Below are 24,893 nucleotides of genomic sequence, written 5' to 3' on the forward strand. Positions count from 1 at the left end.
GTGTGTGTGTGTGTGTGTGTGTGTGTGTGTGTGTGTGTGTGTGTGTGTGTGTGTGTGTGTGTGTGTGTGGTGCATTTTAATTACGTGTGCAAGAGAGGAAAGAGACATGGGTGAGGATGTCTGTGCCAGCAGTGCACGGATGTGGTTTATTAGGAAACTTGAGCTTTCAATACGTGTGTGACCTAAATTTAATATGAAAGTCTAATACTAAAACGAGAAAGTAGCCGCAGTTCTGAAATTATACCACAAGATGGCGACAAATTCAAGCAGTAACCGCCAACTATATTTTCCCCTTTTTTGTTTCAATGTGCAGTCCTGCTGTTGTCGTTATTTCCCACCAGGGGGCGACAGAGAGAGAAAGACAGGGGGCGGGCGTCTTTGAACTTCTATCAAGTTTTTGAAGCAGATGTGGAACGCAAGTCAACTTCCGTTTAGCAAAACGTTCTTTAGAATAAAAGTAACTACTAAGAAAACAAGTAAAAATGTAAAAAAAAAAAAAAAAAAAAATCAAAAACATCAAGATGCTCAATTTTCTCAACTTTTAACAGTTGCTCATTGGTAACATCTTAAAGCTTAAAAATATCAGCCAAAAATTATATTTCAGGATGTTATTTGACAGGCTTTGAAATATTGCAGACATGGTGCATGAAGCACAATGACCAGTCACACCTTTTTTTTCATTTTATGGGGTAAAAATTTGGAACAGTCTGCATGATGAACTGGAACAATGTCCAAACATAGAACAGTTTAAAAAATATATATAAAAATATGAATTTTGAAAAGTATAAAGATGAAACTGTATAAATAGCGCTGTCAGTTGACATAGCCTCTTTTTTGGTTTTTGTTTATTTCCTCTTTTTATGTATTTATGTATTTATTTTTTCTTTCTTCTCTTGAGTATTATTATTTCTATTATATTATTAGTATTTTGTTTGTTTTGTTTATGTTGTGATTATCATTATTATTATTATTATTAGTAGTAGTAGTAGTAGTAGTAGTAGTATTTTTAGTATTATTAGTATTAATTGGAAGCGGGTTAATTATTGATTAAAAGTGTAAGGTGAAGGGGTGGGACTAGACAAGTTTCGACTTCCTCCCGCTACCTTTTGAACATGCAAATGACAAATTTATTTGGCTCTTTGGTTGTTGTTTGCTTTTTCTGTTTACTTTTTGTTCATGTCTTTATTTTGTTCTATGTTTATTTATTTGTTCATGTTCAAAATAAAAATAATAATAATTATTATTATGTTCCATGCAGACTAAGCTATCTGTATCTTCTCATATTTTCCCTTATTTAACAGGCCTCTTTTAGTACAGAGAGATCATTTCCTGCAACTTTGCTGAATAGATTGCTCCTGTGTGTGTCAGCTCCTGTGAATCAGCAGGATGCTTTCAAGACTTTAACAATAGGACCACTTCATTGTATATACATTTTTTATTAGTTTTGGAGATAATTTGCATGGTAAAGTATTTTGAAATACATTGGAAAGTGGATTGCTTTCCAATTCCAGGTGTAGGATACAAGCCCCCAATATAGTGTGCCTAAGACATAAGTCACTTATGTCTTAAATAGCAATATGCTCACTGAGCTTCTGTAAAAGCTTAGCATATTTGATAAGTGCAGTAGTTTTCATTGTTAACAGTTAACAGACATTTATACACATACTATTAATGCAGCCATGCTTGTAGAAAGAGAAACCTACAACACAAGACTATTCCCAAAATCAAACCAAACTGGTGCTCTTATTTTGAAGAGAAGGCAACGGAAGTGGGTTCCCATGGTTACGCCTCCGGGCAGATTTGAGAGCGACTGTTGTCACCAGCTTCATCATCCTCATCACAACACTACACTAACACAATGGGTCTGTAATGTCAGCGGCGGCGGCGGAGAGCGGAGCATCTTCCTCCCCGGAGTGACCGAGCAGTGGATGGATTTCATGATGATGAAAAAGAAGAAATTCAAGTTCAAGGTGGATTTCGAGCTGGACGAGCTCTCGTCGGTCCCCTTTGTCAACGGCGTGCTCTTCTGTAAAGTGCGGCTCCTGGACGGGGGGTTCTCCGAGGAGTCCTCTCGGTGAGGATGTTTGGCTTTTTCAATCAATAAGAACATAACCTAACCCGTTTTCCTCCGCTAGCAGGCTAACGACGGCTAGCTAGCAGCAGCTGTGGCTCGGTGTGTACGATACTGGCTAGCTCATTGTTTATAAACAAACAAACAAACAAACAAACCATAATGTGTGTTGTGTCCGTGTCCAAGCTTCCCGTTTTTTCCAGCCAGATGCTAACTGGTTAATATCAATTATTAATACGACCTGTCTGTAGGTGGCAAGGTAAGGGGAGGTGATGTTAGCATTACTAACAATAACTGAAGAAAAACAACATTAGCCACTGTGTGTTACGGCAGACTGCAATGGAAGAAAGTACAATATGGAGTTTAGTTTGCATTATTTATGTCAAGACCGACATCTGGGTGCATTTCCAGCCAAGTTTTTCCAGCTACCATTCTTGTAAACAGAGGGCAATTAGATTAAAAAAGGTCAAAATGTTGTGCAATCGATATTAGTGACCTGGACAGCCGGTTGATAAAAGTGGCACAAGGCGAAATTATTTTCTTTTATCAAATGCTGCTTATTTTGAGGCTTTTAAAGTTACAAATAAAGTAGGTCCAAGACATCTGGCTCGTAAGAACATGTAAAACCTAACCAGCCATAGCGGAATTATCAAGTTTTGGTTCCCAATATGCAGGGAAGTTTTCCGAAATTAACTAAAACAATCATCGAAGAGAAATCAGGTGACATCATTTCCTTGGTTGTTTTGGTAGTTTTGGCAGCTCACCTTTCAGTTTCCCTTTCTCTACCCCGAGAGGCATTTATATTTACATGAACCATCAATGCATGCTTTTACCCAAAGCACCCTTAAGTGTTATGAGTGCATTCATTTCCAGCCAGGATGGGCCCAGTGAGAGACACACCCCTACATCTCTGACACAGTCACTGTGCGGCTCTGCCCACTGGGTTGCAACAGGATAACATTTCAATCATGAGATAAGACTTATTTGTTTTGTTTTATTGCATGTGGTATGACAGCTTGAGTGGTTTCCAGTAATCAGAATGGGTCGTGATCAACTTGTTTTTAAAGGGGGGGCTTCTTATATTACTCATTAGTAAGGCCTGTTTACTTTAGAGCAGCAGAGTGAATTTTATCTTTATTTAATAAGAGACATCAATTAAAGACATTTATGCTCGGGATCAATAAACAAAAGAGAAGCAGATGTAGGGCTGTGAAGTGTTAGAATAATGCACAAATAAGAAAAAACAGGATTTCCAGCCACATCTCACTAATGGCTTATTTTGCACATGGTGTAAAGAGAAGCTTGCATCCACCCCAGCAAGGGCTTGCCCATCTGAGTCATGGTGATGAATGTGCATCTTTCTCTTTTACAGCAGTCAGGGCTTTAACAGCTATGTTCAGTTTACCCAGCATTTATAGTCTGTGGCCTTATGTGGGGCATCCTCTGCCAGTAAATGCACCATCTTTGAGCAGGAATATGAAAATTCTCTAGTGTTTTTATGGCCTGTGTTGTTGACCTAAGTCGGAAATCGATCACTTTGCTCCTCTTGATCCACATTGTAGCTTTTTAATTTGTACTGACTTAACCTTTTCATGCCCAAGAAACCAGAAACTGAGTAAATTGAAATTCCATTCCCTCACCCTGGAAGTATAATAGCAGTGCTATTGCTTTGGTCATGTTGGGACCTTGCAGAAATGTTACTCTGTGGTCCCATTCTGTTCAATGTTAAGGGAAGCCTGGCATCCTCTTGGGTTACAAAAGGAAAATATTGTCTTGGAACAAGGCTCTAGATGCATGGTCTCACCCTGATTATTTAACAAACCCGCTTTTTATTCTAGAGAAAGCACTTCCTGCGACTTTGCTGAATAGAAAGCCCTTGTGTTTGTCGGGTCGTGTGAATCAGGATGCTTTCAAGGCTTCAGCATCAGGGCCGCCTCATTGTATTTACATTTTTTTTAGCGTTGGAGGCATTTCTTCAGTTGTGGGCAGCCACCTTGGGACACACAGGAAGAGATTCTTTCATCCCAGAGGTAGAGGAGGAAGCAACAGTCACAAGCCTTAATGCGTGCTGTGACTCGTGAATGTGTCATTTTACTACCTCAGTTTGATTGGGTGGGCCTCCAAACTATAAATTTCCTCTAATGCTCTGAGTCATGCCAACGTTGAGTTTTAAGGGAAGTGTGGCCTGTTGTTTTACTGTGTTCCTTTATTTTCCTTTGACGTGGCTTTTAATCGAGGCTGTCGTCATCTCTGCCCAGGACTAATTGTCTTTGTTAGTTGTTCTCTGAAAAACAGAGAAACATTTCTTGGCTGAATTCAGACTTGCATGATCCAAGTCTGACCTTTTCATTGCTGCTGTTTACGTCTAAGTCAGATACAGTTGGAAATCATTTTGTTTGTTAGTGACAGTAACTCTGTTTACACTCAGGCAAATAATCAGACTTACTCCTCCTGTCAGGACCTTACTCAACACCTAATCATATTAGAATAAGCCAAGCAAGGCCAGTCAGGTTGAAAATACATACGGAAGTGCCAGATTATATTTTTTGCAATCCACTTGTCATATTCCACTGCAATCATGTAAGCCTTCAATCAGCTTTCATATCAGAAACGGTTGTGGCACACACTTGCTTCTACAGGTACATGCCTGTGATGGTTTGACGAATTATGCAGTTCTGTTTGACAGCACCTCATTGTTGAGTTGATGTTGAGTGTTTGCAAATCCTGATGAGACCCTCTCATCCATAAATAAATTAACACAGCCCAAAAAAAACAAAAACAAAACAAAACAAAAAGCACAGAGCCAATGGAGAAGCCACATATTGGACCTAATCCGCTCTGTATTGATGTTTCTCATCTGTAGGGGTTGTTGGGCCATAATTAGACCCATTAGCCAGCTGTGTGCAAAACGTCCACTCTACACAACAATCATTAGTCCCCCGGGCACCTGCAGTGTTCACGCACCAAATCGTAGTGCCGTGGTTTAATGGTGGTAGTTTGACAAAAAGATGAAGGTTACACTTCACCAGTCAAACATGAAATTGCTGCAGTCACTAGTTATAAGCATATGAACAGCTGACCGTGTGCTCTCTCACCCATGTAGACACCCCGTTACATTTTAATCACTATGAACAGATAATCATTTTCAGGCCTGTAAACAAACTCTGTGTGTTTTAGGCCAGGGATTTTCAAAACTGTAAGGTTCTGGACCCCCAAGCTGGCTTTCATTGAGCTGCAGATCCTCATCTGAAATGATTTTGCCTTGGGAACCTCTGATAAGAGAATATAACTTTGTTTGTCCTAAGTATTGAATTGTTTACACGACAGTCTTGAGCAGTGACAGAGATTCAAAGAGGTGCGACATCATGTTAAAGTAATCACTCAAACCATGTACCATTACAGTTTCTAGTGACTTAATTAACTGTAAAATTAACCCTTTCATTTATATTTATTAAAAGTGGGTATTTAAATGTCAGATCAGTGATGCTGGGTGGATGTCCGATTTCTTGTGTGCGTTCTGACGCCTTTCAGCATTTAATCTAGCACTCATTTTGCTGTGGACCCTCTGGAAGCCCCCTGAACCACTTTTGAACCCACTGTGTTAGACTACGCATCAGTGCATGTATTAACGTAAATCTTGAAGTCAGAGCGAAACTGCCTTTGCACAGAGAGCAGCTGTAGCTTAGCAAGGTATTTGACCCATCCAAAGAGATGAGAGAAAGGCAGACAAGCCTCACTCTGACTTCTGTTTCTGCTTAAAACCGAGCTCGGTCACACCCACTAATAGGATTTTGCTGCGCTGAGAAGTGCTTTGGACTGCATGTAATCAACTCAGAATCCCCGAGGCACACCGTGTCCAGCTGGCTGGGAGTTCCCTTACTGACTCAGGGAGTTCACGCAGAAAATATGAACTCCAGGATGAAGTCAGCGTTTGAGAAGCTTTTTGTTTATCGTGCAGCAGGGTTGCACCGCACGACACAGGCCTGCATATTCAGCTCTTGTTTTTAAGCCAATCCTAACGAGAGCAATCCCCAGGCCCTGTTAATGTGTTATGTCATCATCATTACAGGGTTACAGGGTTAGCTTATCACACAGAGCATGACTTAGAGTTCAACAACATTTCTTTCTGTGTGTCTGTGTCTTTCTCTCGCGCCTATCTTTCTCGCTGCATGCAAACTCTTAATGTTGCAAGACTTTTCTTCACAGACGGAGGTTAGGTGTTTCTGAGAGGAGAGAGAGAGCAAACCAGTGAATGAGAGGCCATCTGGGCTATCATAATGCTGCCCACGCATGCACACACTGTCTCTTTCACATCATCTCTTCCTTTCTCTGCAAGAAGGCTGCATCCCACTCTCAGTTTAACCTCATCTACTGGACTGAGGTTGTGTGTGCATGTGAGAGAGAAATATTATTTTACTCCACCTCTGTCATGCCAATGCACACACACAGGTCACACACACCACCCTAACCTCTGGATTCATCAGTCAACGAGTCATTGAGCTGAAACAGGAGTGTGATCGATGAGCTACTTTATGAAGTGCCCTGCAGGACCAGAGTCTAAGCACTCTGTCTTATTACTTTCTCTTGGTTCAGTAGCCTTAAGCAGAGAAGATTTGTGAGGATCATTAATCCAGTAGCCTTCCATTTTCTATCTAAACCCATCCCATCGTTATGTAATTGTGATAGGCAAATCACTGAAATGAAATTGTCCCACTGTAATACAGGGTCTGTGTGATTTGTTGTAGGGATGTGACCAGGGAAGCTAAAAGCGAGAGATAAAGCAGGGAAATTTTAAGCTCCATCTAGAAATCTATGGGAAAGCAGCTGAAATCTTAAAACAAATCCATAACTGTTCAAATTCAGTGTTCTCTAAATCCATCTGAGCTGTGTGTGTGTGCTTCTCTGGGAAGACAGCACACTGGCTTTTGATAACACATGGACTAGGTATTGAGTGGAGGGAAGCATTATGGCTACACTATTTTAAATATTTGTGTTTCTAAATTGTAATCGACAGCTGGCATTCTCTCCCATGAATAGAAGGTGATATTTTGTCCAAAACTGTCAGAAATGTGTAGGAAAATTAACCCGTTTTCACAGTTTATGAGAAATGACATGCTGTGCTGACGGAGCTGCAGAGGGAATGCAAAGCTTATGCTAACAGTGGCAGTGTTAGTGCCTTGAGCCTCCATCTGAAAGCACCATTTCTTATTAATATTGTTTTGAGGCTTTTGACGGCAGGAGCAGTCATACAGTCGGCTTTGAACGTCGAACATCATGTGTGCTCAATGCCTTAAGACAGTGGTTTTCAAAGCGGGGTCTGGGTACCTTCATGGGTCCTTCAGGGTTTTCCAGGGGGTCCCCAGCAAAATGAGGAATAGTTTAATTTCACTTAAACTCAAATGCTTGTGAAAGGTGTCTGAACACAGCCTGTGAATACACAAAAATCTGATGTTGATCCAGCATCACTGATTTGAAGTTTAGCATTTTAATAATTATAAATACAGTTTTCTCGCAATTAAAAAAAATATACTCATTTGCTAATTTCAGGTAATTTCTTTTCTAATTTTCTGGTATTGTTTATACTAATGTGCCGGTAATTGTTTTGCTAGTTTGCGAATTGGTTGTTTTATTCAGAGAGGCATGCTATCTGCCAATTCGTGTTTGTTTTAACATTAAAGTGGGTTCCTCTGTGTTTTCAAGTGTTGCTGGAATCCTCTTGTTCCTGCTCGTCCATGCACCTTGCAAAGAGTTGAAGTGACACCAGACCATCTTGTTCACTTATGTTTTTTTTTGTGTGTGTGTGTGCATAAGAATTAAGAACATCTTCATATCACAGTCTCAAGGCCAAAATGACTTCAAATGAGGGTCCAGAGCTTAATGAGACTCAACTTGGGGGTCCAGACCAGACCCCTGCCCTAAGTCCTTGTGATTTCTCTCCACAGGGAGCCAGTGCAGGCTAACTGTGTTCGATGGAAGAAGAGGTTCTCTTTCCCCTGCAAGATGAGTGCCAGTGCAGGAACAGGCGTCCTGGACCCCTGTGTGTGTCGAGTGTCAGTCCGAAAGGTACCGTATGGGTGCATTTACCCCTGAGCTTTTCAGTGCTCTCCACATGTTTTGGGTGAGAACAAACAAAATTACTAGACCGAGCTGCAACAGGCAAGATTTCTTCCTTGTGAATTGATTATTGATTTTGATCACAAACATACATGCACGCATAAGCATAAAGATAAAGAACAACCTACTTGATAAAATCTAGTGCTACTTATGATACTACTACCACTACTGCTACTACTACTACTACTACTACTACTAATTATAATAATAGTGATAATAATACTGATGATGATTATGATGATGTGCATTGGTAATCCTTGGCACTACAGGAAGATCACTACAAAAACAAGTCAGTCCTGTAAAAATAATATTAGGCTATTCTAGATGAGTTGTAACAGAAGTTTACATGGGAAGACAGATGAAGGTATTTGGTTGGATTAAACTCTTTCCGCTCTCTCTCAACTTTCCCACAACATTATGTAACTAACAAAACTCTGAACAGAAAGTACTCAAAAAAGAAAGGGAAAAAAAATTATGGGGATTCAGAAGTAAATACAGCATGTAAAGTAATTCTTAAGTGAACAGATAATGAAAATATTACAAATGTTTTCATCTGTACAATCTGGGGTTGAGCATAATTCAGTCACACATGTCACACAAGTACTGTACACTAGTGGTTATTTGGCAAGAGGACAGGACTTTACTGAGTTAAGAGCTCTCTCAGTGGCCACTTATGTTTCAACATAGGCAACATTTATTGATGCAATTGACACTGAGGCACATGTACACAATAAAAAAAAAAAAAAAAAGAGGAAGCCAGCTAAATCATAGTATGAGGCTGAGACGTCACAGTGAAAAATACATGGTCACATAAATTAAATAGATACAATATGACAAGAACAATTATAAAACAGTAAAAGTAAGCCAAAGGTATTAAAAGCAATACCAGTGACAAATAATTAAGTATAAAATCATGTCTTGGAACTGTCTCGGTAGTATTAATACAGCATAGAATAAAGATCTGACATTATGGAACATACCAGGCAAGGTGTTTGTGTAAAAATGCCACTTTAGGATTGTGAGTATTATAAAATTGTATGTGTAATCGTGAGACTGCAGTAACAAAGAGCATCTCAGCCCTGCTTACTGACACCACACAGATTCAGCACGCACGCCAGATAAAAACTCTGCTATCAGGTATGCACAGGAAACAGCAGATTGAAACTTGAGAGTGAAACACGAGCTTGTCTTCTAAACAGCGGCGAGAGAGCGGTTTGTTCAGAGGAAGCCGGACTCGCCAAAATTAGATCTTTTGCCTTTCTCGTCACTTTAATATCCTTTGGTATAAAGTATCACTGACTTGCGTTGATGCTGTGTGCGGTTTACTGGCATTGGGTATTGAAGGTCAGATTTTTCACACAATTAGCTCTCACCGCGGTTTGGTGCTCCCAAAGGTCCAAAGGCCCATTATTCTGAAACCCAAATAGTCTGAAAAATGTCCACTTAAGTTTAGGCAGAGGTCTCCTCAGGTTAAGATTCAGGTGGATGCATTTCGGAGCAATGGGCCTTTGTTTTTTGGGATAACAGGCTAATGGGCTTTCGGTCCAATGGGACATTTTTTGGACTATTGGAGTTTCTAAATAATGGGACGTTGAACCAGTGGCATGGTACCCCACCAGTGTGCATTACATTGAGGAAATTTCGTTTTCATCTGTAGTATTTAGTCATTTTATTTTTATGAAGAAAGAAAACTGAAAGCTGTCATACCTAGTCTCAAGGTTAAAACATTTGTTAAGGCTACAAATCTGATCTCACTTGAAGTGGTGTATGGAGTCAAAACATTTCATTTATTTATTTATTTTTGAAGCTCAGTGTAAATTGAATGGAAATATAATCATTACTTTGTAGGCTTTTCCAGCCACATTATACTTAAAATCATGTCTAAATGAAGCTGAAATGCCTGCAGTTTGAAGGCATTTTTATGCTCTTTTCAATTTGCTCATGCTTCTCTTTTACAGGAGCTGAAGGGTGGGAAGGCATATGCAAAGGTAATTTGTTAGACATTTGTCACACACACACACACACACACACACACACACACACACACACACACACACACACACACACACACACACACACACAGACACACACACACACACACACACACACACACACACACACACACACACACAGAGCTCCATGTACACTGTAGCACAGGTTTACAGTAATCAGTGGTGTATATGTAGTTGATCTTGAGAGCCCTTAGCAAACAGATGGCTTCCGCTGCCTGCAGGTACAGTAGGCTCATTATGTCATGTGGGCTTACTTTCAGTCTACGAAAGTATTTTCTAAGCATGCTAAACCTGTTCTTGTGTATTTTCAGGAATAAAGAGCTAACTTTTTCAGTTATCAAAAGTACAGAACATTTCAGAAAAAAGACTGATGAATAAATACACATGATAGGCTATCATCTTGAGGTTGCATTAGAGATGAGTTGGAATGAGATATTAGTATTATATGGTAAATTTCCCTGAATTTGCTCTCACATTCAGAGCTTTGTCATTTTATACCAAGACATTGTCACAGTTCTGATGTGACAATAGACGAGCTGATGATCACTTGAGACAGAGATGGAAGGTCACCCGGTGTCATTCTCTCTCCTGTAGCTTGGATTTGCAGACCTGAATTTGGCAGAGTTTGCTGGCTCAGGGAATACAACCCGCAGATGTCTGCTGGAAGGCTACGATACCAAAAATACTCGTCAGGATAACTCCATTCTCAAGGTACTGCTGGAGCTTGGATAACACTTTCAGAACAGCACTACAGTTGATCTTCTGTGAGGGGATGCATCAAAGAAAGTACTTTTCTTAACTAGGAACGTTTAGTCTGTAGGGAAACTGTTTTTGTCAGAAACATCTTGTTTGCATTACCACCACCAACAACAAGACTCCTCATTGAAACCAAAGGGAATGGTCAGATGTAAATTGCAGCTAAAAACAAGTAGTACTGGCTGTTAGTTAGGGAGCTGCCCTACTACTGGCAGGATCTGTTGATTTTAATGGGGAATTCTACCAGTGCTAATAAACATTGAGGCAAACTTGGTGAAAGAAAAACACTTTGACTAGTCAGGGTATCTAGTATCAACACTTCAACTACTCTCTGTGAGTGCATATTGTTGTTTTTCAGTTAGTGTGCATTCATCCATATACTATTTGTGTGCAACTTCAAATCAAGGGCAGCTAAGCTTGAGCTCCTTTCAGCCTTTCCCTTTTTTATTGGATATCATATAATACATGCTAACTCAAGGCACTTGAATAGCTTGAAGCAAGCTGAATTTCATTGAAACCTGAATCAATTAACAAATCTTTCCTCTGTAACAGGTTATCATCAGTACACAGCTCATGTCAGGGGACCCCTGTTTTAAAACGTAAGTTTCCTCACTTTTAAATGCGGCTGTATTTGGATGGCAGATGATATTGCACTGAGTCAGTGATATTGTATTCTTTATCTACTCTTCGATAAGTGTTAAATTGAAGATCCTTCTTACTGGAGAGGTTACCAGTGTATTTAGCTTAGAAAATCTGAATTGACACATTGAGTTTAGTGCCATTATGTTGATTAATAGGTCTTTTTTAATGTAATTGTGAACATCTTTTAGTATATCCTTCCTGTGAGGCTTTGTATGAAGTAAAAGAAATAAAGGAGGACAGTTTTGAGGCTAATAACAAAGTGATGTAGTTTGTTCCATTTCACAGAGCAGCATTTCCTCTGAATTCACTTAGCAGTGGTGCACCACCACAGCAAGGGAATTGCCATCACTGCAAGACTAAATGCAAAACTAAAATGAACTTTATAATTAGTCTTACTATTGCCTAAAACTAGAAATGGTTCAGTTTAAATGTATTGGAAGTAATGATTATACTATAACTGAAACATTTTTAACATTATAACCTGAGCTAGAAACATAACTTAGAGCCAAACAGCAACAGATATGGGACAAAATTATAATTATTACCCAAAGCACAGCTGCATAACATTATAGAGGAAACACTGCATGGACGATTCACTCTTAGCCACTCAAGATGCCTCAGTGCACTGCAAATTTGCATGTTTATGCTCCACCAACCAGGGTGAGCATATTGAACGCTATGGGGCTCTGCTGTTTTCTGTGTATATCTATAAGGCAGGAGCAACAACACTTGCCAATCCGCTTTTGTTGACCTGAACACAACATGGGCGAGACTGGCGGTGTCTGACATTCCTAGCAAAGTGCTGCTCAACATGCTCCAGACTGGTTACCACTGTCACTTCCTGTGGTGCTGGGCCTACATCTTGGAGGATAAAGAGGTAGCCAGACTGCACTAAGTTGCATTTTGAGAGCAATGCCAAAGAAGACTGGCAGCTCCTTCACCCCTGCTGTAAATGTCCTGTCCTGGAGCCTCCCTCCCCCAGCATGATTGACAGAGCTGCGCCTCGAGTGCAGTGACAGCGAAGCAGAATGTGCCGCTGGGCCTCCTGGGCCTGGCCCATCTGCCCTGGCCTTAATTCTCCTGTCGCTGGCCCCTCCATCCACACCAGGAGGAAGACCATTGCTGCCCTTTGAGGAGACCAGTAACAAAGACCTCTCTCCTATCTGTGCCCAGGTGGTGTCCTGCTCCTACGCTATTCTGCCCACTCTCTCTGTTCTCTGCAAGAGCAAGGAACAGTAGCACCCAGTGGGTAGTCCTTTCAGAGTTGCCTCTCCTGTGCTTAGTGCAGTGGGCTATCTCGATACATGTCAGCTTGTTAAAGAATCACAGGGCAAAGCTCCATTTTATTCGAACGACTGGCCCAACTGAGAGCCAAGCTCACTTACAAGTTTGATAGTCAGGCTTGTTTCTGTGTCAGCCTCCCCACAAGTGTCATGCTTTGTCATCTCTCTGCACAAGAGATGGGGACAAGTAATGGTTTAGCTGTCTAAGGGAGTGAATGTGCATTCATGTTATTTTTCTGATAAGCATCTCACCCCTTTACTAGAAGAGCAAGTTCTTTAACTATCCTCATGAGCTTGTGCTCCTCCATGTCTGCGTTAAAGAAAAGATGCATGAGTGGCAGTCTAAGCGTCTCTCTTGGGGCCCACACATCATCAGCCGGCTAGGTTTGAATGTAGAGAGCAGCGAGCTCTCAGAGACCCTGTGTCTCCTTGCTGCTTGCGAGTGGTGTTGAGAGTGGTGCTTAATGGTGTTTGCCTACTGGCTTTTGCGACAACATATTGCAAGCCAATGCAGTTAGCAGTCAGGGACTCTCCTGCTGCTATTTGTGCAAACTCTACACACAGTTTAGTCAATGCCCTGTCCTTTCATCATATTATATCTACAGTCTTGGTCTTTGATCAGCCAATTCTCAGCAGTCACCAGCACTGGAGTTCAAGTGTGAAAAACATAGGAGTGTTGCATTATGTATGGCAAAGGGCAGTGGTGACATGTTGCACCTGTTGTTAGTTCACAGTCAGTCAGACTTGTGATAGGGTATGTTGGTATCATAGCAGTGTCATGGCAGAGAGTGACATGATTGTGCCAGTAGAGCCCTGCTCGAGGGTGAAGCCTGTGTAAAATAAAATGATAGTTATGGATTATCATGTCTGTGATCATGATTCTATAATCACAGGCATATCCCTATAATGAGTCAACCTGCTGCTACTTCACTGGCAGAGCAATATTGAACTTTGTGATATGTTGAGACACTGAAACTGATTTTGTAATCCACAACTGGCAGCATTTGTTTGGAAATTGTTCCAAGAATTCCTGCTGCAGTCTTGGGTGTGGCACTGACAGTTGTCACCACTGGCATTCAGCTGAGTTTACACCAACATTATGCTGTGTCTCACATGGGAAAGATACATGCGAGCAACAGTAGAAGATTATTATTTCAGGTGTCTCTTGGATATATGTTGATCAGTGATTGCAGTGTGTGAAATTGCATGATAATTGAACCGTTATGTACCATGTAAAATACAGACTCAGCCACATTTACTGGCTGAAATATAAGTTAAAAAAATTATTTGACCTCTTTGTGAGTTCAGTGTAAATACTGTTAGGGAATAGGTTTTCTACAGGTCAAAGACTGTCTCATCAGTTAGCAAGTGATGTATATCATCTTACCATACTACTTCTTCCTCAGATTGACAGAGACTTGAAAAAGAAATGTAGGGTACAAATGTGCCTTTCAGTGAAAATGTGTCAGAACGCGGAGAGAAGCGCTAGTTTACCCAGAGGCAAAATATGACCTAAAAATTATACAGTAGCCTATATGTTGGTGCCAAAAGTCGCATCCTCTCCTTTTAGTGCAGCCAGGATTTAAATACTGAGAAAGTTTATTCACTATAAGACTATGCTGGAAGTGGAATTGGAAATATTTCATATGACCTCCTTTGTGTTTTAATTTTCTAGTCTGTTCTCTCCTTACTGTTTTTGTCATTCTTCATCCCCTATCTGTCATTCCTTTGAGTTATTTAAATAACTGACACATTGAAATAGAAGACTGGGAACGCAGCTTCATGGTGTTTGCTCTGTCACCAGGCCTCCCTCCACAGCCACGGTGATAGGGATCCAGGGTGATGGAGAGAGCCTTCTGGAAGAGAGGAGAGGAGGAGACTCACAGAAGGCCTGCACTGGTGAGACCGGCTACACTGCTCTTACTTAGCCCATTACATTTATATATAATGGATGTGTGTATGGAGATTTATGATGAAGGGCATCTTGGTTGGCTGGTCTGATTTAATTAAAGATTTGGTCGCACAGGGTAGTGACTTACTAAGAATTTCATCCATGTTCATTTATCAGCTGATTTTATATGCTTATATCTCTATACCAATATGAAAATATGAAACAAGCATGCATATATGGAAATGTAATGGAATATAGGGTGGTAGAAACTTGCACAAAAAAGTCTTCACCAGCTTTGTGTTCCCTTTTCATATTGCTTTTTTTTTTTTTTTGGCCATGTTACCTCACTAGTGATCACTGATCAGTGTTGGCATTTGTTGTCATTTTTAAAATAGATAGCTAGACAGGAGATGTTTGTTTATTTGTTGAAGTTATCAATAATGATCAGTCATGTTACTTCTCAGTGCTGAAGACGGTTAATGATTTCCATAGGCAGTCTGGATAGTTAAGTTGCAAATATCGATCCTTTAACTCATGTCTAGCTGATTCCCCTCCCCTGTGTGCATGCATGTGTTTCTAAGGAAATACACTTGTAGTCTTGCTTCATTTAACTGCCGTGCATGTTCCCTTTAGTGCTTCTCTTCCAGCTGTCCCTTTCTGCTGTGTTTCTCACCACTCTCTCCATCCCCCTCTTTCCTCTCCATCCCTCTGTCCTTTGTTGTATGTGTGTATGTGTAGTTGTGTGTGCACACGTTGGAGTGTTGTATGCTTGTTCCTCCTGGAAGCTTTAGAGAGTAGTGCTGCTCTTTCATGTATAATTTAAACTAGCTCTATTTTAGATTTGCGACAATCTGCTCTGACCCCTGTGGGTAGGCTCTCGAATGGTTAAAAATAGGACAGTGTGTATGCGTGGGTCTGTGTTGGCGTGTTTGTGTGCTTCAGATGCTATTCTGTCATTTTACCCATAGCCCCATGCACATAGCTTACTGTAGCTGTGTGTGTTTGCGATGTATGTACACATGTAGTGTGTAAGCTGTGTAGTTCAGTGAGTAAGAAGTCATTGGGAAGATGCTGGAAGTGGTGGGCTTATTTTGCCCTCTGTAACTTCTGAGTGTGTTGATTATTTGCTGACCCTGGTTGCTTTCTGACTACATCAAGATGAAAATTACAAGACATCAAGGTATAAATGTCTCACCATTAAACAGAGCCCTGTAGAATTAAAAAAAAAAAAAAAAATGAACAACAGATGCACTGATCTGATACTGGGCACTGTATCAGAGCCAACTCAGCTGAATTTTGAAGTATTGGCTACAAGTTGTTTGATGAATGATTTTATTTGATTAATTTGCCTAATTTTATTTTATTTAATACAGTAAACACAGAACAAAAATGGGTATTATTGTCGACTTAAAAAGAATTAGAACTACAAAGGATTATAAACCTATGAAAAATATGGTTACATCTGTCTAATGGTGCATTTGGAGTGACTCTGCCCTCTGGATTGGCTTGAGCTTGCCTCTGCTCTGCCGGTCTGATCATTTTAGCCACAAAACAGCTTTGGTGCAGATGGGTCACCTTCCTGCAGGAAAGCAGAGCCCATCAGCAGCCACTACTTGCAGTCCGGTCCCAGCACCCGGGCGAAGGTGGCTCCTGGATAGGCAGTTGTTCTGTGTTTAACGGCTCCTGGGACCGGACTTGTGTGCAGGCTTTTCAGTTTGGACTGTAGTAATGTTTCTTTGGCTTGGCTCTGAAATAACTGTAGCTCACGATAATAAACTGTTATCTGGTCATGGTAAGTACTGCTGCTGGATAAGCTGTAAATTCTACATTCCTACATTCCTACACCTCTGTGCATACAAGCAAACATGCACATCAAAACCCAGTTACATTAAATAACAATTTCCCTCGTCTGTGTCCACTTGGACTCAGGGACATTTAATATTCTTGGTTAGCCCCGTTCTGGCAGCCCAGCAAGGATTTTGAATCTGTACTCAGTATTGGCAGATAATTAAAATTTAATAACCCCGATCAGTATTGCAGGCCAAAAATGTAGATCAGAACATTGATACTCAGATGACAGAGTATCACTTGTTGCAACAGAGGACACTCTTTGCTTCCAGGCCTCTATCAACCCCTGTCTCTCTTTTCTTCTGTTCTCTAACTGGGCAGAAAGTCGAGAAGGGAAGTGTACCGCTGTTCCTGATGAGCTCGGGGGCTGCGGACACTCTCGAACCTCCAGTTATGCCAGCCAGCAGTCCAAACTCTCAGGTAGACTCTCTCTCTCTCTCTCTCTAAACACATCTGAATGTTTCATTCTGATTTTCTGGGATTAGACTTGTTTCTGGCTTATGTGGAGCTACAGGCATTCATGCAAACCATTTTTAAAAGACATAAGAACAGTTTTTAACTTTCCATTTGGAAGCGGACACATCTCATATCAAGGGTTGGCAAAATTACAATGCTAACATCAAGAAACAAGTTTAATGTCCAAAAATATCAATCTTGGCTTCTAGCGCAGCCATGATCTCCTTAACTGCTGACATTACAGTCTCTTTTGACAGTTGCTTCCACATCATACAGTGACTCAGCTAGATTTTCCTTCTTTCATTTTAACACTTTCCTCTTTGTTTGTTCAGTATGTTTTAGGGCACATGCTAACGGTAAGCTCTCATGCACAATACCTTGAGTCCGTTTAGGCCAACGTGCCAAAGTGGAAAATCACAATGTTCTGGAAAAGCTTGGGGTTTTTATCATTTATCCTTCAGACAAATTGTGTCTCAATCTTGGCAAAAAATGTGTAGTGTGCACCCATTCAGATTATGTTTCTCTGCCTTGCTTTTGTGATTTAGAATTTGAAGAAATTGACTTTAACATGAGAATTTCTCTGCATGGCAGGTGTAGGTACTTCAGCCACAGCTCCCATAATTCCTGCTGTTTTTTTTTTTGTTTTTTTTTTAAATCTGTATCGGTCCATAATCAAAACAGGGAGGCTTTTTCCCCTCTGCATCTTTTAACTACAAACCAACTGCCTCTTTGGGTGTTCCCTTGATCATATCATTTGTAATGTTTTTGTTTTTTAATGGTTCATGTTTCCACATCCTCTTAGGGCTAATTTACACTTGATCCTAAGTTTTTATTCTTTATTATTCTAAACTGATTGAATCAGGCTTTCAAAGAGATTTTGTCTAACATGTTGAAGCATACATGGTGAGTGGTATATAAAGTCTTCCAGGTTAAACTCCAAAAACATAGTCCTTGGTTCTTCCCAAAACTTGTATAAAAAGCTAAAGTTTTATATTTAAAAAAAAAAAAAAAAAAAAATTAACCGGTGAGCTTGAACTGCACAAGCATTCAGCTGCTGGGAGGAAAGTAGTAATAGAGACATTTTACAGTGCAAAGACAGCCTCCAGAACAGTTTAGACCTTAGGCTTCAGTTCCTATTACAGGCAGATCAGATAACAGTAATAAAAGACCTGACAGGAAGTGGGGAGATGCACTGTAACAGCTATAATGGCAAACTCATTCTGAAAATGAATTTTCTGTCATTGCCAGGGAGGCATAATGTATGAAAGTGATCATCAAAGTCACTGGTGTAAGTCTATATGAGGAATCACCTAGCGAAAGATGGAAAGGGATGGAAAATGGGCCAGTCAGTGCAAATCATACAATCATCCCAGGAGGACAAAATTAATTTTGGACAAATTTGCATAGTGCCCTAAACATGCGGATAATCCACAGTGACCTCTGTCGCTCTCGATAGTTGTTTCAAACACAACTATCTCATCAGTGTGTGGGAGTTGCTTCTCTACCGTGGCTGTAGTACACTGATGCCCTGAAATGTCTTTTGCCATTAACAGCCCGCTTCAGGCATGAAGAACACGTGAGTGTGTGGGCGCTGCTGTAGCTCGACTCCACTACTAAATCATTCAACACTGTCTAAAACCTGCTTGATGGAACAGCAAATTGGGTTTCAGCTGCAAAATAGCACAAAATGTAATAACCGGTGAATACTATTTGATGAACTGGTGGTTTGATTCATGTTCAGCATTCTAGCTGAATCTTCATATACATTTGTCTCTAGATGTGTTGACATTTGCAGGATGTATATGGTATCAAATTCTCAATCAGACTTTATTTGTATAACACAATGTGCTGTACATAAATATAGGTCAGAATGAGGAGTAATACATTTAAAAATAGAAATCATAAGAAAACAAAAGCTCATTGCCAGTTAAGTTTAAAACATGGAGCAGGAGGGGGGACTAAGGTTAAATAATAAATAAAAAGAGAGCAGAACGCTGATCACAGCCCTACAGGAGGGAAAACGGTAAGAGCAACACGTACTCTCATCAAAGGATTTTTTTTGGATTCTATTTTTTGCAGTAGTAGTTGAATACAGACCAGTGCTGCAGTGGGCATCAGCCTCTTCAGTGCCACAATAAACAAATGCAGGACTTCCCAAGGCATAGCTTTATGTTACTAATAAATGTGTCCTAGTTAAACCTAATGTTATGAGAGAAGAGATGGCAAAATATGAAGAGCTGCTGGACGAATAACAATCTGTAATCTGAAAATGTCAAGGCACCCCTGAGGTGACTCTAGTTGAGAACTGAGTTACAAGCCCATCCCCGCCCGTCCCTCTCAGGCTACAGCACAGGTCACTCCCGCTCCTCCAGCCTGTCTGAGTTCAGCCACCGAAGGAACCACTCAGTCGGCAGCGCCTCCACGGGCATCGGCAGCATCCCAGAGCCCTGCGAGGACCGGGACCGGGAGAACAGGCCCTGTCCCGCCGTGCCTGAACACCCGGTCCCCATTGATGCCGCCGCCGCCGCCGCCGCCGCCACTAGCAACCCAGCAGGCACGCCGGTGCGGAGCGCCTCGTCCTGCGAGCGACTCAACAGGTGAGCAGACCAACCAAACAATGAAAGGTGATGTGGAGACATATGCAGCTCTTGCTGAAGTCTTGTTTTTACATGTTTGCTGCACCAACACTGTGGTTCATGTGGAATTTCCAGCTGTAATGCAGGACATAACAGATTGTAGATGGGGCCTAATACAGAAATAAAAGTTCCAAGAATTCTGAATAAAAACCTGCTGGACTGGCAACTTGTCCCGGGTTTTTCCCCCGTCTTCTACCCAATGCAAGCTGGGATATGCACCAGCCCCTCTGTGACCCTGAGGAGGATTAAGCCGGTATGGAAAATGGATGGATGGATTATGAATGAAATTACGTAGAAAAAAAAAATAATTAAGTCAGGCATACAGTTAAACCCTTTTTATTGCACATGCTGTGCAAAGGATTCAACACGCCATTCAGGCTGGATACCATGAGAAAAATCATCACAAGAGCAAAGTTATTTTAGAAACTGAAAACAAACTTTAAAACACTCAAAGGAAATTTCACACCTGAGCCCTGTGTCGTACCTCAGGCAGCGGCTGTCAGGTGTTAAAAAGATGTGAGGTAAAGCACAGGAAGAGCGTCTGTGGCTTCATTATCAAAGTGTCATCTGAAGCTTTTTTCCTAAAGATACTGACACATTGTGTTTTTGAGATCTAAAAATAAGAGTGGTTTCTCAAACTCAGGACCATCCCTGTCTCTGCTCCCCGTCTTTGTTGTCTTGATTATACCTCAATTTAGCATGTTTTCCTTATTCAGGTATTTTGTATCAGTTTTGAGCTAATTAATCTTTGCAGTATGCTCCAGAGCACCAGAAAATAATTGCACACCTCAGAAACTCCATGAAACTGTTAATCATAATACACTCAGGAGCATCAGGAACTATTAATTTACCATGCCCCTCCAACACTAATGAAACAGCAAATGTGCATCAGACAGCATTTTTAGAGTCCAGCACTGGGGCTGAAACTGAAGCAGACTGACCCCCCTGTGTGTCCCCCCTCCAGACACCCGGTGAAACAGGACTCCATGGAGTCCCAGCTGAAGAGAATGGACGACACGCGGGTGGATGCTGATGATGTCGTGGAAAAGATTCTCCAAAGTCAAGACTTTACACCCAGCCTACTAGACTCCAGCGCTGAGGGTGAGACGCACACATTCACACACACTTGATGAAACACGCAGGAAGAGTAAACTATTCACAAGCACAGAATTGCCACTTTAGTCAGTAATGTGGATGTTTGGGTCGTCTTGATCAGTGTTTTTCTATGAGCAGATGTTCTGAAACATTTTTTCCTATCTTGTATTGTCTCTGGGGAAAATGATCAAGTTGCAAAATGCATCCATTTTGTTATACACTGGAGTGCTGTTTGTTGTTAAGTGCCTGATGACTGCATTACACAAGAATTAAACTGAGAATGTCGTATGACCCCTTGACTCAGTCTGTGTGCTCTGAGCAGAGCCATGGGTTATTCTTTCCAAGGTCTCATCCAGCTAACAGCTGAGAAAAGAAAGCTGCTGTCAATACATGATTATTTTTAGATTGCCTAGCAACTAGCTGCTCCTGATGACAGGAATTATACATGAGGATGTTGGGGTTCTCTTTACGAAATGAGTGATGCTAAAACTGTGTGTTTCAGAGGAGGGCCTGCGTCTGTTTGTTGGCCCCGGGGGAAGCACGGCCCTCGGAAGCCATCACCTTCCCACGAGGTGAGTCTTGCAAGCCGCTGGATGTTGAAGATAAACTTATGACTTATCTTCTCAAAATGTGGTGTTTTCAGTTGGAAGTTGGAAGATTATCATCATAAGCAGTTGCAGCCTGTTTCTGTTGCCGTTATTTCTTTATTCCTGCCATCAGCTGCCTTTACCACGGATGCCAGTGGTTGTCCAGAGAGGTTTTCTTCATACCTCAAGCTTAAGACAACTTTGAAATCTGGAATTCATTTGGAAAAAACTGCACCTCATCATTGGAGCTACAGTAGGCTTTTTGCATTATCAGCTAATTAAACAGCAAAATAAGAAAACTCTACTTAAAAAAAATATCTTCTCAGAATCAATTTTGTTTCGAGCTTGCACTAGGCAAGTTTGCACTTTAGCGGCCCCCAGTGGCAGCAAGAGATAACTGAATTTTTTTTTTTTTAATGCCTTGTCTTAGTGGCTTGTAGGGTGACAAAAAAAAAAGTTTTGCAGCAGATTGAGCCGATTCTAGACTTGTCTGCATTCAGCACCTGCTCAGTGCCGTTTAAGAGACAAGTCTTGTGTTGTGATTCATCACTTTGTTCACTCTGAGAAGATTTCCTGCCTGCGGACATGCCTCACGCCTGGTATCGATCAAATAGGGCAGCACCTCGGTCAGTGGAGATGTGACACTCTGGTCTAGTGCAGCCCCACTTTGTGAAGTAGACTAAGACAGGTGTGTTTTTACAGAATAATCTTGCTCAGTGCAGCTTTAAAACATCTTTAGGGATTATGAGTAAGCCAAATCCTGCAGGTCAAGAACAACACATTTTCTTCCTGCATACCCTGAGGCTTAAGTATCATCTTTTCTTAAACAGAGAGGGAATGACACACTTCTTGAATTGTGAGTTAGCTTTCTTAATATCTGATTTTGTCTTCTCTTTGTCATGTCAGGGTTGGTGGTGGAGCATACGAGCAGGTGGTGATGAAGCGTTAAGCCCCGCAGCCTCCCAGAGATGGACAGACTTCACTTAACTCCAGAACCCAGGAACGAGGCTGTGTATTTGAATCTTTGTCGGAGCAGCAGCTCACGTGTGTGATCGGCACCATGCCTAACCAGACCACTCAGTGCAGCGAGGACAATGTTACAACTGCGCCCTCTTGTGTCCTGTCTACTAAGTGAACTGTCGCTCCATGGGCAGAGTTCAAAAGCAAGAGGTGGACAGTAATCTCAGCCAGAACAAAGTGTTTTGACCCACGGCAAGTAAAACACCTCAGCCAGTATGTTTCTAAAGTTCACCATGCATGTGTGGCACCCCTCCCTCCTGACAGTAGTGTGCACTTCTGTTTTTCTTCCTGGGTGTTTATTATCCTGGTGTTTTTAATGTCAGCTGTGTCACCTGGCCTCCACCTCCGGTCTGTTTGAAATGGTTAGAAACTGGAAAACATCATCATTTCTTCACCAACAGAGAACAGGTGGATGAATGAAGTGAAATTTCCCCGACCTCCCGAGGAGTTTGCCGAGCTTTTTCAAAACATTCCATAGTGATCCGTTTTGTCTTCCGGTGATGTCCTCCTTTGTTTTTAAACTGCCTTTTTTTTTTTTTTTTTTTTAACATAGATTTTGTTCTATTTTATGTTCAAAAGTAAGCTGCTCTCTAACACCCACTGGTGTTTTTAACATAATGGAAGATATTTTGCTACAGACATAAGGCATCAGAGCTATTTGTGATATGTTGTGGGTATGCATGGGTGTGTGAGTGAGTGAGTGAGTGGTCGTGTTTGCTATGTGGTAAGACCACTTTGTTTTTTTTATTTTTAATTAGTGATAACAGTAATGCTGTGGGATGAATGAGGGACTATAATATGAAATGACCTCTTGTTGTCCTGTTTTTGTATAGATGTAATGGGAGAACAGTTTGCCTACTTGTAATCATGTGATAAATCTCACATCCTGGTTGGTACACTGTTTCAACATCAGTTTTATGGTAGGAAATTCTGCAGCCCCGGTGCTGCATGTGGAAGAGGGGGACATCTACAGTGACTACCGCTGTTAAAAAAAAAATACACTAAAAGTTCACACATATGAGTGATCCTGTGACTACTGCAAGAATGTGACTCTGTCCCACTGATGCGTACCGTGTAGTTTTGTTTCATGTCAGCTGTGTACAGTGAAGGACTGGTTAAGTAATCCACTGCCATTAGAATCTACATAATGCCGAGTGTATTCAAAAGCACCAGAGTAATACTGTGAGATGGGTGTGTTTGACTCCGGGCAGCATATCAGATTCAAGAACTTTTTTTTTTTTAATTCAACAATCAGAGCCGCAGACAGAAAAGTCATCAGTGACTCAAAACGTCTATTTTGCCTTTAAGTGTACCACAGCAGTAAAAACAACAAAACAAAACAAAAAAAAAAAAACTGCTGTGACATTGGACTCGTGACATCATGCTTGTTGAATATTTGCGTTTCTAAGCTAATAGCAAATAAGCATACAGTTTATTAGACAGGAAGTCAGCATGAGTGCACAACCCACTGTTAATATCTGGAGCCAAGTCAGGCACGGTAAGAAGTATTTAGAAAAAAAAAAAAAAAAAATTCAGCAATTCACAACAGACCGTGCATTACTTGTAACCTTGTGTGTCTCTGTCATAAGCCATAGTGGAGGCAGCTATACTTGCCTCTTTAAGATTAACTAAATGGAAGCCAATACCTGCACAAGTGTCATTAATGTACGGTATTATAACTGTAAAATGAGTGTTCTCAGTTTGTGTTTGTATGATTTGTGTCTGCATGATTTAGAAGTCCTTTTGTTAGTTGAATAGCTTTGACTCTATATTGCCATCACATTTGTAGGATATCACTGTGTTTTCAGGAGCGTTCTCCGTTCATTTATTGATATCGTGCCGCCTTTTATTCTCAATATTTCCGTATTCAGAAGAAACTCAAACCTATCTAGTTTAGGAGTTAATTTTGTTCTCATTGCTTATTTGAGACCTTCAATGTGTAGTAAAAGATTTTCTGCTACCAAATATCAAACTCTTGGAGTTTTGTTGAAAAACATAAAACGAAAGTTAAATGTATTTTTTTGTTTTTGATTTAAAAAAAAAAAAAAAAATCACTTGTTCTACCTGTGTGAGGCGGGTAGTTGTTCACCTTGGTACCTAACATGTTGTTACAAACATGGTTGCTTCTTCTCTTCTGTGAAGCTGTGCTTATTTGGAGCTGTAAAATGTATTCTCCTGTAAAGTGACGTTTTTCTTCGCTGTCTTGACAGTGTCTAGTCCCATGTTTCCTGTTGCAGACTTATCCTTCTGACCAACATTTGCTTCCTTAACAGGTGTACTGTATGCTTTCAATGTGTACCTTGCACTGTTGAATAAAATATACACTTAAAAATCTTCCCAGTGTGTCGTGATGCAAACATTTCCCTACATTGTGGACTTTTTTTTGGTCTGTGGCTCCCTACAGGAGAATCACTGCTTTCCTCAGTTAATATGCTTTTAGATTTTAGAGGCCAAGGATTATTAGATTTTAATTAACCTGTGT

General features: G+C 40.9%; 1 protein-coding gene across 2 annotated transcripts; it reads left to right on the forward strand.

Moving 5' to 3' along the window:
• The first annotated feature begins 1,803 nt into the window (after positions 1-1,803).
• Positions 1,804-24,746, forward strand: fam102bb (family with sequence similarity 102 member Bb). Of its 2 annotated transcripts, XM_030049845.1 has the most exons (12): positions 1,804-2,074; positions 8,014-8,134; positions 10,144-10,173; positions 10,792-10,908; positions 11,506-11,552; positions 14,683-14,777; positions 16,939-17,037; positions 17,406-17,429; positions 19,415-19,670; positions 20,674-20,810; positions 21,307-21,376; positions 22,298-24,746. In XM_030049845.1, exons 1-12 carry the CDS (start codon positions 1,929-1,931, stop codon positions 22,338-22,340), a joined length of 1,185 nt encoding a protein of 394 aa, XP_029905705.1. In that variant the 5' UTR covers positions 1,804-1,928; the 3' UTR covers positions 22,341-24,746. The 2 variants fall into 2 exon arrangements, with proteins under 2 accessions (XP_029905705.1, XP_029905706.1); XM_030049846.1 differs by lacking the exon at positions 17,406-17,429.
• The last annotated feature ends 147 nt before the right edge of the window (positions 24,747-24,893 follow it).

Source organism: Myripristis murdjan, chromosome 4 (genome assembly GCF_902150065.1).
Source record: "Myripristis murdjan chromosome 4, fMyrMur1.1, whole genome shotgun sequence".
In the NCBI taxonomy this organism is placed as follows: Eukaryota; Metazoa; Chordata; class Actinopteri; order Holocentriformes; family Holocentridae; genus Myripristis; species Myripristis murdjan.

Coding starts and splice junctions, on each gene's coding strand:
- fam102bb (XM_030049845.1), top strand. CDS start 1,929: ATGGATTTCATGATGATGAAAAAGAAGAAATTCAAGTTCAAGGTGGAT. Junction 17,430..19,414: donor TTTTAGGGCACATGCTAACG/GTAAGCTCTCAT, acceptor CGTCCCTCTCAG/GCTACAGCACAGGTCACTCC. Junction 20,811..21,306: donor ACTAGACTCCAGCGCTGAGG/GTGAGACGCACA, acceptor TGTGTGTTTCAG/AGGAGGGCCTGCGTCTGTTT.